Source organism: Brachionichthys hirsutus, chromosome 23 (genome assembly GCF_040956055.1).
Source record: "Brachionichthys hirsutus isolate HB-005 chromosome 23, CSIRO-AGI_Bhir_v1, whole genome shotgun sequence".
NCBI lineage: Eukaryota > Metazoa > Chordata > Actinopteri > Lophiiformes > Brachionichthyidae > Brachionichthys > Brachionichthys hirsutus.
In genome coordinates this window covers 1,544,515-1,558,864 of record NC_090919.1, presented here as the reverse complement: position 1 = coordinate 1,558,864, position 14,350 = coordinate 1,544,515, and the positions used below count along the sequence as shown (strand labels likewise).

The window sequence follows — 14,350 nt, the reverse complement described above, 5'->3', positions numbered from 1 at the left end:
GACTCGCTTCGCTCGTCAAGACAGTTACTGTCTTGAACACGTCTTCCGACATGTCTTGACTCGCTTCGCTCGTCAAGACAGTTACTGTCTTGAACACGTCTTCCGACATGTCTTGACTCGCTTCGCTCGTCAAGACAGTTACTGTCTTGAACTTCCAACTGTCAACTCATCGGTTGACGAGTTGAAAATAAATTCATGTGCCAAGCAGTTCCACTTTTATTTTAGAAAAATCTGCACATACATTTAACAAAACAACACCTTTTGCAGTTCAGGCAAACAGGAACAAGACGGTCGCATGCAAAAGGTCTTAAAACATCCATCGTGGAAGGGACCAGACGATGGACATGCATGACTCTAATTAAACCCCATCAAAACTTGCAACTTGTTCTCCCTCTGAGAGAAATGGACGCTTGTGGGCCTGCCCAGTCATCCACTGCATCACCTCGGGAACAGAGGGGGGGGGTCCCGCCATCCTCATCTTCTGATTGTGCAACCTAAAAAGTAAAGAAAATATAAGTGTCCTGGTATGAAGTGACAAACATACAAAGTCGTATTTTTAAATCAGGTAAGTGATGTGCTTAACATGTGATTTGTTCAGTAAACAAAAAGGCAAACTACAACAATCATACTGATGAAACGTATTACTGTACTCAATTTATTTTAATTCCCAATTATGAGGCATTTAATCTGTACTTCAAACATCCAAGACATGCCTAATGTAGCGGAAGCTATATTCAACCTCTTTCAAGGACCAGAACTTCTGTAAAATGATTTACATACCTCCAAGTTCAAGGAGCTAATCCTGCCAATATTCAAACATTTTAGACTCCTGCAGGTGCTTCGTTGAACCACGTGGGCTCATCTCTTGGGCCAGATGTGATACAATGTAATGTGAATCCACCTGAGAACAAAGAATTGAAGCCAAAAGGTCAGGAGTAATTAAACATTACCAATAAAGTTGCAGTATTAAGACAGATGTAAGGGATGCACTTTAGCCCCCTTCTATTGGGTTGCAAATAGTGACAGTTAATTAGAATTGCACTCGTATAACAGTGTTCACTCACCGCTTCATAAAGTGGTAAGTGTGTATATACACTCTCGCATATATATATTGTTGCTTTAAGAAAGATTGTTTTTTGTTATGTTCCGATGAGTGCCTTAAGCCGTGGGCCTTCACACAATTTGATTATGTTTGCATAATGATAATAAAGTATCTTGAATCTTGAATAAAGGTACATTTGTGCAATCCATTAACTCAGTCCTGCTTGTATAAGATGCAGCTCCTCAGAGGGGGATGGAATTGTGTCCGTTTCGGAAGATAAGAACAAACATGCATCAAACGGAATCCGCCTCCTAACAATTTTTGCCTGTTTAAAACTTCTGATGGGGGGGGGGGGGGGCTTTGCAACTTCCACCACGTCTGAAATACCCAGGAAAAGATTTAAAGGATTTTTGAACAAACAAATGTGAACACTATGTTAAAACAAAAATAAGAAATCATAAATGGCTGTAATTTTCATGTAGAGAGAAATGTTACAGAAATAAATCGGCCTCATACCTGCTCATCTCAGACTCCAGAGACCCTTTCCACACTGGTGCTCGGACTCTGTCTCTGGCCAGCACCTTCAGGAATTGCTCTGTTGAGCACCGACATGAAATCCTGGCTAGCTTCAGCAACTGCACGCTGGTCATACTGTAAATGAAGTTAAGATGCACGCCGTCTGGAGCAACCACACAAAGGAAGCAGATTGATTGGAAGTCAATTTACCTTAAAGCAGAAACGCCACAGAGAGCCGCAGGAACCTTCTTTGTCTTAGCGCTGAAATAATGGCTGTCGTTCGGCTGCTGGGCTTTTACATCACGCCACCTTTGACCTTCACGTTGCACGTCTGTCAAAGAGAGGAAGCAGCAATTATGGAAAACGCTATTCCATTGACGTTAATACAAGAAAAAAGAGCCCGGAGAAAAGGGGCACCGTTGAGGCTGTTTCGGTGGCTCGACACCACAAAGGCTAAACACTTGTTTGCGATATAAATGGCCCCAGGAAATTTGCAGCAGAGTGTCAAAACATTTTGCCCCCCCCCCTCCGTGAGATGCGACGCCCTGTGTGGCAGTTAAAGTGATATGTTAAAGATAATTTATTAGCAATTATCCCTTTCCGCACATTTCGCTGTGAGATAGCGTATAGCGCCTCTGCCGGTAGACGGCCTTCAGCTCCCTGAGCTGCAGCGTCGGTGGAGAATCCGTCTCCATCGCTAAATCACAGAGACCCAAACGTCTGTAACGCGTGTAACGTCTCAGAGCTTCGGGCTTCGGGCGAACCGGCACCTCGGCCTCCCGTCAGCTCCTCGTACTGCTGTCTGGTCGCCGCGGTGCTGTCGATCTGTCTCTTGACGGCGTTCACCTCCTCGCCGAGCTGTCGGAGGAGGTCCCGGCGTTCCAGCAGCGCCGCTTTGCTCTCCTTAAAGACGGCGTTAATCTCGCCGCCTTGTCCGACCTTAAGACACTCAAAGGCTTCGTCTTTGGGCGGAGGAGAGCTGGACAGAGGCCGACTGGTCAAGCTGAGCTGCACGTTAGCGCGGGACAAAAGGGACCGCAGTCCTACCTGTTCCCCGGGTGGGCGGGCTCTATGTGAGGTCCCGGTGGTTCCGGTACATCCAGGTTCTCCACGTCGGGTTCTTCTGGCTCTTGTTCCTGTTCAGGCGTCTGGACAGAACTCCGGCTTTGACTTGGAGACGCTCTTTAAGGGCTTCTTCGGAACCGGACTCCCCTCCCCCCGCCTCTTATTACAGCAGAGGTCGGACCTCCCGGACCCGAGACCCGGATTCTACCGGACATGGTTCTGCTCCCGTTCCATCACTCACCCAGACTTCTTGGTCTTACAGGTCACAACTAGTCAAATTAATTCCAGAAATTCGACGCTAACGGCGTTAGCTTTAAAATAATAAAAAATTTAAAAATACGGCGTTAGCTCAGTCTCTTAAATGTTTTTGACTCGCTAATTAGCGGTCATTCGTGTTTAATGGGGGAAACACAGATTCAGGTTAGCTTAGTTTAATCACGTAGCCAAAGAAAACAAAAGTGACTCTCCCCCTTAAATGTAAAATAAATTAAAAGTAAGATATCTGGAAGGACTTTTACTCACCTGCCCGTCTGGGAGACACTCAATAAGGTTGTGAGGGAAGTTAGCCGTCGGTCTGATCCGGACGAAGACTCCGACTTCACCTGTGTGAGCCTCCATAGCTCGTTAGCAGCTCCTTAGCAGCTGGCTAGCAGCTGGCTAGCAGCTGGTTAGCAGCTGGCTAGCAGCTGGCTAGCAGCTGGCTAGCAGCTCGTTAGCAGCTGACTAGCAGCTGGCTAGCAGCTCGTTAGCAGCTGACTAGCAGCTCGTATAGGGCTCGTTAGCGCTTCGTTAGCGCGACGACGACGCATAAAAGTCGCGTTTGACTTGCAGCTTTCTTCATTCTGTACTAAAATATAAAATACTGCTTGAAAATGTGAGAGAAACGTTCATTTCAGCTCACCTGAGCGGCTCTCGGCTGCTTCCGCGCTGGTTGCTCGCCGGAAACCGCTCGCCGGAAACCAAGGGCAAGTTTCCTGGCAGGGGGGGCAAAATGGCCCTGGTATCGAATCCCGTGCGGGAATGAAGCGGAACAAAGACAGCAAGGAGGACCCGGGGCACGCCCGGGCGGCTCATGTCCGCCCGGGCAAAGGCCCCAAGGCCTCACCCCGCCGCCCCCGCGCCACCCCAACTCCCACAGTTGGATGCGAACCCAGTTCCTCCGGCTGTGAGTCGGTAACCCTACCGACCACGCCACCGTATAGGTGAGGAGGCCTGAGGTATTACTAAGGTCGTACCTGCCAAATAATAAGTTGATATCTCAGACCACAGCGTGTTGTTGTGTTGTTGTGTTGTTGTGTTGTTATGTTGTTGTGTTGTTGTGTTGTTGTGTTGTTGTGTTGTTGTGTTGTTGTGTTGTTGTGTTGTTGTGTTGTTATGTTGTTGTGTTGTTGTGTTGTTATTTTGTTGTGTTGTTGTGTTGTTGTGTTATGTTGTGCTTTTTCCTTTTGTGTTACGTGGAGTGGGCGTGTCTCCGACCAGGCGACGTCGTACTGGATTCGGAACCAGTGCCTCTGGTCTAAAGTCAACAATGCTACTGTCTATTTATCCTAACGTCTGGCAGGGGGACGTCTAGGTGGTGCAGTGGGTAGTGCACTTGACTCCCTGCTGGGAGATCCTGGGTTCAAAACCGAGGCGTGCAGCATTCAGGTTCTTTACAGTAATTTGAGGTTTGTTGTTTGCTCCTCTGCAGCTGCATTGGATCAGCTGATTGATCCAGTCGTTCTTCCCCTCTGCTGGAGAGAGACTGAGTTTGGGTGTGAGAGGCGTTGCGTGTGTGACGCTCCATTCATGTCACTGTGTGTAGTTGTGATGGTGAGATGAAGCCTAAACTACAGCCTGCCTCCGCATTCGGTCCCTAAACCTTTAGGCACCCCCCCCCCCCCCTGCCATCATCACACTTTTCCTACAAACTGACCCCGGCCCTCCATCAGAGAAGGAAAAAGTGATGTGGCCCTCACAGGAAAAAGTTTGGGGACCCCTGATCTACGGGATCATTCGGAGGAGCGTCTCGTTTTGTTCCGGGCCCGGAGTGTCCTCATGCTCCGCGTCGAACACCCCGACGCGCACGCACAAACCTCCAGAGATCCAGACAAGCGGCTGGCGTTGAAGAGAAGAGAAGAGAAGAGGAGTTGGTCCCGGAAGAAACCGCCTCTCTCGTCGGGCTGGCTGCGCGATGGTTCTACCCGGGGGGGGGGGGGGGGGGGCGCTCTGCTGTATTTAGGTCAGCAGAGCGCAGAGAATGGCACAGTACCGCCTATCGGTTAGATCTGCCCGCGCACACTATTCTCACGCTGCGCACTGGAACTCACTCACATCCACATTCAACACAAAACTGCTTTGCAATAAATAACGAATACAGGATTGTATACTTGAAGCGTGGATCCCCCCCCCCCCCCCCCCCCCAGATCAGATCAGCAATCTCATCTGAAATAAATCATCGATTCCGGTTAGTTTAACCCCTGATCGGCAGATTAACCCCGGTGGAGCCTCCGTGTTTGCGCAGCAGAGGAGGAGGCCGCGTGGACTCGCCTCCCTCCTCTTCCTCTTCCTCTTCCTCTTCTGGATACATTTCTCCTTCGTCCTGCAGACTTCCTCTCCCTGATAGTTTTAATACTTCCACATTAACTTTTATGGCGTTAAAACAACCAGTGATGCGTTCAGGCTCCCTTTACAGCCGCAGGAAACGTGTTCCCATCTCTAACCTCACAGAAGACACTTCTTACATTTCTTCCCCCCCCCCTCAGAAGAAGATGTTCCGTCCTTTAAGTTTTCATGGAGCTCATTTAAATCACCGGCCTGGTTTTACTTTACTATTTCTGTTGTTGTTGTTTTTACAATATCCCGCTGATGAATCTGAGAAAAGAAAAATCCATTTTCATGTTTTCAGAAGTTATTAAACGATTTATTATCTATTTAATATGAAACCATTATGTTTTGGCAGAAGCGTTGTTATTCTGTAAAAATAAAGTCACCGAATTAATTTCACTAAATTAAGAAATTAAAATTAAAATCAAAATACTCAATACATTTATTGAGTATTTCAATACAATGTCTTATGAGTTCTGCACTTGATAATTAAAAGCTCACTGAAGTCACGTTACAGCCTCTATATTAAATAAATATATTCTATGTAAAAACATTGTTCTCTATTATTATATATGGACATAGATATGTATATTTTCTATATTAACATAATAATAATACATACTATAATAAATTATAATTACGATATAATTCATTATAGTCATTATTTATGTACTTGATTATTTTATAAATGACTATAAAACAAATATATTATTACATATGATATATATATTTAATAATGATAATTTATAAACATATATTACATATTATTTATTATTATAAAGAGTATTATAATTATTTGTTATATGACTTTGCATTCTTCTATATTATTGAGTTATTGAATATTCTTTATTATTTTGTTCTCTATTATTATTATTATATATCATATATCAGTTCTGATTAGACAGCTCTATATCTGTTTATAAATTATAAACCATTATAAGTTATAAACCATCCATTAACAGACAGACAGACAGACACTCCTACGGATAATAAACTCACAACCCACGCAGACACGAGGAACATGGAACCTTCTATAGCAGCAACTTTTAAATAAGAAAAATGAAATTAAAATAAAAGGTAATAAAAACCAAAAACATTAAAGTTATTCTTTTCTGGAGCTGCAACGATTTAAACTGACGTTTATCCTTTAAAACCACGCACACACACACACACGCACACACACGGAGGGGATGTCGTCATTATATTATTACTATTGTTTATCACTCACGTGTTTCCAGTTAGAAGAAAACAAACCAACAAAGAGCCCCGCCCCCCGCTGGTCAGTGCCCGCAGGGGGCAGGTTCAAATGGAATCCCAGGAGTGCCAAACCATAGGTTCACAGCCCGCATCGTCATCTGCTCGAGTGCAATAAGTTCAAGAAGACAAGAGGCGGCTTTGATCGCCTGCCTGCCGCCATGATTAATGCGATTCTGCTTTCTGTCGGCTATTGTGATGGAGACAAACAGACGAATCCTGACCGAAAACAATGTGCAGTTTCAGCTTTGAGTGATTTAAAAGTTCAACTCTCATTAGTTTTATTGATCCAAAGAATCCCGGTACAGCTGGGAATCATTAGGAACAAAAAAAAAAGAGTCAAATAAACTCCAAAAACCTTCAAACCATCTCAACAAAACAAGTCCGCTGCAGGACGCGCGACGGCCGACAGAGGGCAGCAAAGATCCGTTTACGATGATCAATAATCCAATAAAACGGTTTATTATTTGGTATTGGAATATAAGGAGAGCTGCTGTCAAGAATAAATCAATAGTCATGTTTTGGATCTATAGTATTTATATTTAAGTCATCACTTTGTTTTTATTGAAGGTGGAAACAAACACACAAAAAACACCTAAAGTTTACACAATTCTAACAACCGTATTCCAATTATCACTATTTATCTCTTGTGATACATATTATAAATTCAAACACAGATTACGTAGAATAAATATATAGTACTTCATTATTTGTTAATTATTATTATTAGTTATTTGCTGTACATTTCCAGACAAAGTTTTTTTGTATATTTATATTTCATGATTGTAACGTTGTTGTTTCGCCGCTAGAGGGCAGCGTGACGCTTGTAAAACCTCAATCGACGTCTGATCGATGAAGGAGCCATTATCGATTTTTTAAACCAAGCCAGGGTTTTGTTTGGTGCCTGTTCATTCGGATTATGTGATATTTTACCACCACCGTGACGTCATTATATTAGAATCACCCTGAATCTGTCCAGGACGGTTCTGGTTCTGGTTCTGTCTCTCCTCTCTCTTTTGTTGGGAGGGTGTGGGTTCTAATCCACTTTATTCAGAGGCTCTAGTTTGCTCATTTTGTGCATGCATTTCCTTTTCTTTTCCAAACTTCCTTTTGAATTGGATTTGCCGTATTGTTAGATATACCGTTGCCATGGAAACATAACCCGCTTGTACTGAATACACGTTTGAATACGAGCAGACTTTGCCTCCGCGCCTGGATGAGCTTCACAGGAGCAAACAAACCGATTGAAGTGAAGCTGTGATGTTTGCATTTGCGGCTATTATGATTAAAAAAAAAAAAGTCAGTGAAATGTCCCTACAAAATAAAAGCATGGCAGTTTGTTTGTTTTTTCCCCCCCAATGCTACTGGCTGATTCTATTACATTTCAGAGGGCGTTATCGAACAATATTTGTTTAGCGTTCAACAAATAAAACTCCACCTGAAGCAGGTACATCAGCGAAGCCACACAATAGAGCATTGTTTAGAGGTATTGCATCATTTCCTGTGAGAGACGATAACAGATAAAACGGGTCGGTTCGCTGCATCGGGCATTTTAATCAAACACCTGGCTTCACGTTCCTTCTGTCTGCTCTGAGAATCAAAAGTACAGACTGTCAGTGAAGGCAGCGCCAGTCAAGGCCTCCACAACAGACGGAACAAGGCGACGCGTCCTTTCAGTTTGTTACACGACTGGTCGGATTGCAGGTGCGTTTTGTGCTGCCAAGGACTGGCAGGAATAATCCTGCACCTGGTGGGGCTGCCCCCCCCCCCCCCCCCCGTCTGACACCATCATCATGAAAACAAATGAGACTTGTTTGCTCGCTTACCTGTCCCGAATGTCCTGCAAACACGTGGCGGCTGGACGTCTTTTCAAACGCCAAGGCCTCCGATAGAAACCGCCGTTCACCGTTGAATGTGACCTGCCAAAGGACTTCTGGTGAATCAAAACAAAATGGCGTCAGTTCCTGTGTGGGTGGAGCAGCTTTTTTATTCTCTTTATGTTCTACTTATGAAGGTATAAAAAGCCGTAGCCGTGGGTTTGCTATATTCTCCTCATCCGTTTATGATGGAGCGAAAAGCTAGGTATTTCATGCGTTTATTCCAGAGGGGCGTGGCTTAACAGCCGCTCCTGAAAAAGGTAACTTTGAGGAGTGAACCTCGGGCAGGCGCTCCATCTCGATGTGCAGCAGCTGGACCGACTCGCGTGATTGGCTGGTGTCGACGCGGTTTAGAACAAACAGTGAATGGAATCGGATCCGTCTCAGGATGCGAAGACATTTTTTGTGTGTTCAAATAACACGCCTGTGAGTCGTCCCGAGACCGGTCCGACGGCGCCGAGCGTCGTTTCCTCTATTATAGGCTCGTCAACAAGAAAAGGACTGGACAGAAAAAGCGGCGGGACGACAACCGGATTTTGGTTTGGCCCCCCTTCCTGCCCCACGGGGGCCTCCTGGGAAAATTAGATCAGGAGGCGGCCGCACCCGAAATCAGACCCGATCTGCTGAAAGGTCACCGAAGCCCCGGGACAGGGACTGAAACGTTCCTGGACTATCTGAACCTGAAACTTAAATCAGGAACTATCTGCTCAAGCACCCTGATGAGGATGAGGACGGTGATGAAGACCACAGACCTGCTCAACGCAGAGAAACCACCGTTTTTACCGCGAGGGAAGAAGCAACGCGCGGCGGACGACGACGACGATTGAACCTCCAAATGACCAATAATCACATTCCGTCGTCACCGTTTTTATTTTTTGCACAACAGCAAACAGCTAAAGCAGAGGAGAGATGTGTAACAAAATATAAAAGCACAAAGGGCAACCCTAAAACTAAATAGAGTCAACATGGAGGTAGTTTCTCTATAGTCTGTCGGCCATTTCCCATTTGTTGTCCGTGGGTTTGTGAAAACCCAGGATGAGGTCTTTGGAAATCGCTGGCCGCTCCCCGGAGGCTTCACTGGCGACCGGTTGTTCCTTCTCTCTCACGGCTCCAGAGCCGCAGCAGGGAAAAACTGGAAAGCCAGACGACGTCACGACGGGCAAACGGAGCACATCCCCCCCCAAAAAAACATGTATTCACAAAGTTAGCGGCATCCCACCGGAGGGTCGTGACCCCCCCCAAAAAAAGACAACAAGTCTGATACGTGGTTCGCTTAAATAATTCCCATTTTAACCTTCAATTCTTGAAAAATGTTTAGAATAAATAATATTGAAGTAATCACTAATTACACGAATCACTCAGAATGTAGCAGGAGATTAGCTAGTGTAAACAGCTAGCGTAGCATCTCTCCAGGGGTTGCAAAATCGGATCTGCTAACCCGTGGAGCACAGATTAGGTTTGATTAAAGATTATATTTCATTGTCTGAAACAGAAAATAACTAAATTCAAAGTAACTTTTTAATGTTAATGGTTGCAAATCTAGTGCACGGTGGGAAAAAAATAAGCTAGCTTGTCAGGCTAACGTTATTGTTGCTAAATATTTTATCGGGTTTGCCTGAAGTTAATTCTAGTCTAATCTCGTTAAACGATTGACATGAATTTTTGTCAATGGAGATGGTTTGATTCCAGAGTAACTCAAGCTCTTCTTCTGCTCCTGTTTATCCAGCAGGCTAAACACCACTGCCTCTTGTGTTCAGACACAAGTACTGCACGTGCACAGTTTTGAAACAACAGTACAGAATTCATTTAAGGTTGGCAGGAATATAATATTCAGCTTCCAGTAACGCCCAAAGTCGCTAATTAATTCTTGTTTGTTAAATCTGAAAAAAATCAAGAGCTTTGTGTATTTACAGGGACCAGTATCTACTGGTTGCCAAGCAACTGGTTCTGGACAAAACTAGCACTTCAAGCCTCTGTAATGAAGCGAAAGGTTATTTTTGACACTTCACGTTCATCGGATTAAACTAACAAATTTAAAGTGAGGCCAACGGTTCAGTGTGTAGGATTTAGAAGCAGGTAAAACAAAGGCCTTCCTGGAGCCGTCTGGCTTGTCCATTCCGAGGCGGTTACCGTGGAAACCGTTCCATCTGGATGTTTAATTCAAAGGTAAGAAAAATTAGATTATTAGCGTCACGCGATTAAACCTTTAGTAGGTTCTACGAGGTAGAATTTATTACCATTGGAGAGTCGGACACCGCTACTCTCGGTTTTTTAAAGCTAAGCTAAGCTAAACAAATGAAGCGCCTGCGTGCACACGGAAGCGTGTTCAGACATCCGTGGATCAGGTTGCGCACGCCGCCGTGAATGAATTACACCGGGACGGTGAGACACAACGAGAGACACGTGGCAGCGAAAGTCTCGACAGGTCCGCTTCCGTCTTTTAAATTCACTTATTTCCCTTTTTACGGCGCTCGCAGCAGCAGCAGTTCACGCGCGTCAAGCCTTGAAGGAGCTTTTCCAAGACTTGCAGAGGATCTTCTGGAAGGCGCGCCTGAAGTCCCGGTTGAAGATGGTGTAGATGGCCGGGTTCAGGGAGCTGTTGCAGTAGCCGATCCAGAAGAAGAACTTAAAGAGGGGCTGCGGGATCCTGCAGGAGTCCCTGCACACGGCGCGCAAGCTGTAGCTGAAGAAGAACGGGAACCAGCACACCACGAACACCCCCATGACCACGGCCAGGACGAACGTGAACCTCTTCTCCCGCGCCTGGGAGATCTTCTTCCGGACTATGGAGCTCCGGCGCCGCTTCCTCCTGGAAGCGAACAGGTCTACGGATTTGCTGCTGACCCTGGAGATGCGAGCGGCGTGCCTGGAGAGGGAGTATTTCTTGTGGACGGTCCTCTTTGCTCCCTCGGGATCCGGCCGCCGGGCCCTGTGACCTTTGCCCTCCGACGAGGAGCTCTCCTCCAACTCGGCGTCCTCGGTCTGCTGCGCGGTGGTGACGGTGCGTTGGCTGGGCGTCGGCGGGCACGGAGAGGTGGCGTTGCTGAGTCCGTTCTCAGTTTGCGTGACGCCCTCCCGCCTCGGATTCTTCCCCGACATGCTCCTGGTTCTGGTTTTGGCCACCTGGTATATCCGGACGTAGACCAGGATCATGATTAAACACGGCGCGAAGAAGGAGGCGATGCTGGAGGAGAGGATGTACCAGGTCTCGTCGTTCAGCTCGCACTGAGGCTGCGAGCCGCCGCCGTCGCCGTCGATGGACGCCAGAGGCGGAGACGAGATGAAGGCAGAGACCAGCCACACGACGAGGATGATGCGCTTGACCCGCTTGGGAGTCCGCTTCAGGTTGTACTCCACCGCCTGCGTAACGGACCAGTACCGGTCCAGGCTGATGGCGCACAGGTGAACGATAGACGAGGTGCAGAACAGCACGTCCAAGGCCAGGTAGACGCCGCACCAAACCGTCCCGAAGTACCAGTAGCCCATGAGCTCGTTGGCCAGAGAGAAGGGCATCACCAGGGTGGCGACCAGCACGTCCGCGGTGGCCAGCGACACCAGGAAGAGGTTCTGCGGGGCTCCGAGCGCCCGGCTGGTCAGCACCGCGATCACCACCAGGACGTTCCCGACCACCGTGAACAGGACGAGGACCGTCACCAGCGCGGCGACGCCGGCGGTCTCCGCCGCGGAGTACCGGGAGGAGTTCACGTGGATCCCCGCGTGCGCGTCCATCCCGCTGCTGGCGTTCAGCGGCTCCATCCAGGCGGCGCGCGCTGCGCTGCGCTGCGTGCGTAAAGACAGATCCCGGCTGGATGTCGGCATGGGTTCACAGCCAGCCCCCCTTGATGAGCGGGGAGGCAGCTCCGCCCCCTGATTGAGTCTTTGGCGGCTATTTACAGGTTATTGATTACCTCGAAGCGACTCAGCCACACGAAGAAGCTCCGTCTCTGCGTCCTGTTGTTAGTTTGTCACGGTCCTCCCGAGCGCGTCCACCCGCGGCGCGCGCCCTCCTCCAGCCCGGCGCGTCGGTGACGATGCCCCATGCGTTGTCCTCATGAAACTAACCCCCCCCCCCCCCCCCCCCCAGGCAGCGCAGCATCGTTTTCATACTGCAGGAACGCAACAAGTCCGAGGACGGAACTAGTGGGGCTCAAATTCTTTTATTACCCTTGAAGTCAGAGAGAGTTCCACATTTTAGGAGTCAGGATGAGGAGAATAACGCGCGGTGTGTGTGTGTGTGTGTGTGTGGGGGGGGGGGGGGCATCACAGCCCAAACCTGGTACCATGTTGGCACCATGTGGACAGACCAGATCCGGATCCGTCCCTTACTTTCTTCTCATTGAGTGCTCGTCTTCATTTCAGACCGAAAAGCGAGTCAAACCTTGAATCTGTCCATCCTGAAGGAGGAAGACAAACTGCAGAGAGCGGTGGAGGAGGAGAGGAGGAGAGGAGAGGAGAGGAGAGGAAAGGAGAGGAGAGGAGAGGAGAGGAGAGGAGGAGAGGAAAGGAGGAGACATCACAGACGAGGTTTGATCCTCTCCTCTTTTGCATGTTTAAAAACGGCTCACACAGACTTGGACCGATTGGATGAACGTCCTCCACCGCGGCGTGTTTGAGGGCAACCCTTTTGACGTCTCCGTCTCCGTAGGAATATGATTCTCGATTATGAAAAGCATGAATAATTGAGAGCATCCGGCGAGCGCAGGGCGTCGGTAATGAACCCAGTCAGGATGACGGACGAGCCAACAACCAGAGGCCGCCAATAAGTGGGCACGCCGTTTAGCACCCGGTCGCCGGACAAGCAGCATCCAGAGGGGTTCCGGATCCGGTTTGACCTTTCACCTCGCTCTGCGCGCTGAACTTTTCCTCCTCTCCTGACGTCACGTTGAGGAGTTTATGCTCAACCGATCACGTGATCGGATCCTTAAAAAAGGTGAAACATATTGGAATCCAATATGGACAGTGAGGACAAAGGTTCAAACCCGGCCATCTTCCACGTTATTTATTGATCGAGGAATTGCCCCCCCCCCCCCCAATGCACAGGAAGATGTATCCGAAGCGATCGATTGATTAACCGGTGAGTGAAATGACAGAATATAGATCTGAACCCACAATAAGAGACTTTTCCGTCTTAATTCTTATTGGTTTAGTTTGGATGCAACTATTGATCCTCTCCGTTTCCATTCGGCTACATCTGGTTTAGCTTTGATGCTCGGGTGAGACTTTCTTAAGCCGACGATGATGAGCTGTGTATTATTCACGGCTTTTCAGATTCAATCAGATACTAATTGTCGCTCCTTTGTTGACGCGTGAGTCACGATGTCTGCGTAATAGAAAAGGCCCCTTTGGGCATTAGCGCTCAAGCTTAATTAGAAACAACACCGATCCCCCGGAATATCCGGCGAATCGTCTCCTCTTCCCTTCCATCGGGTCTGACCTCGGTGCTCCGGACAGTCAGAACAAAAGAGATCTTTTGTTTTGTATAATAAATATTATATTTCCTTTCCTTCAGGATTAATAAAGCTGCATTTCAAACGACACGCGGGAGGTAAATGAAGGGATCTGCGAGTTCCTGTTTTCCTATCAAATGATGCGACGAAGCAGCGGATAATTAGCCGACTTTAAACTCATCTCTGACGAGACTTTTAGCATCTTTCAGCTAATTGCACGGCCTTGCAAACGTAGCGCTCGGCCCGGCGCTCTTCTTCACCCCGTTTCCGGCTGTTGATTCCACCCAATATTGTGCATTAACCAGGCAGTAAACTTTCACAAGCGTGCGTCAAAGACGGCCGTTCTCGTTTCATTTTAATTCTATTCTGTGAATGCAGGCAGGAAAAGAGGGCGACGCAAACGGCCCGGCCGCTTTGTAGCGCCACTTAGCAGTTCATGGCGACGCCGCGCATCAGTGCATCCGCTCAACATCTGTGCAATGAATGAAAACGAATAAAATGAATCGCTGACGTCTCCACAAACGTCCAATCGCTCGGCGGGGGCCGCTCGCTCGGTTCCCTCC

The 14,350-nt window shown here is 47.6% G+C and overlaps 2 protein-coding genes across 2 annotated transcripts; both read right to left on the bottom strand.

Moving 5' to 3' along the window:
- Nucleotides 1–213: 213 nt before the first annotated feature.
- LOC137911684 (uncharacterized) lies at nt 214–3,241 on the bottom strand. Its single transcript, XM_068756065.1, has 6 exons — nt 3,146–3,241; nt 2,329–2,566; nt 1,769–1,889; nt 1,559–1,693; nt 781–901; nt 214–494 (listed from the first exon to the last, which is right to left on the bottom strand). The coding sequence occupies exons 1-5, from the start codon at nt 3,239–3,241 to the stop codon at nt 859–861; spliced, it is 633 nt and encodes a 210-aa protein (XP_068612166.1). The 3' UTR covers nt 214–494; nt 781–858.
- Nucleotides 3,242–10,836: 7,595 nt separating this feature from the next.
- On the bottom strand, nt 10,837–12,096 carry LOC137911683 (alpha-2 adrenergic receptor-like). Its single transcript, XM_068756064.1, has one exon. It carries the CDS (start codon nt 12,094–12,096, stop codon nt 10,837–10,839), a length of 1,260 nt encoding a protein of 419 aa, XP_068612165.1.
- Nucleotides 12,097–14,350: the final 2,254 nt, after the last annotated feature.

Excerpts from the sequence above, each read along its gene's own strand:
- LOC137911684 (XM_068756065.1), bottom strand. The coding sequence starts at position 3,241 with ATGGAGGCTCACACAGGTGAAGTCGGAGTCTTCGTCCGGATCAGACCG. Across the intron at positions 2,567-3,145 it reads AGTGTCTCCCAGACGGGCAG|CTCAGCTTGACCAGTCGGCC; the intron begins GTGAGTAAAAGT and ends GCTAACGTGCAG. Across the intron at positions 1,890-2,328 it reads GGAGCTGACGGGAGGCCGAG|ACGTGCAACGTGAAGGTCAA; the intron begins GTGCCGGTTCGC and ends TCTCTTTGACAG.
- LOC137911683 (XM_068756064.1), bottom strand. The coding sequence starts at position 12,096 with ATGGAGCCGCTGAACGCCAGCAGCGGGATGGACGCGCACGCGGGGATC.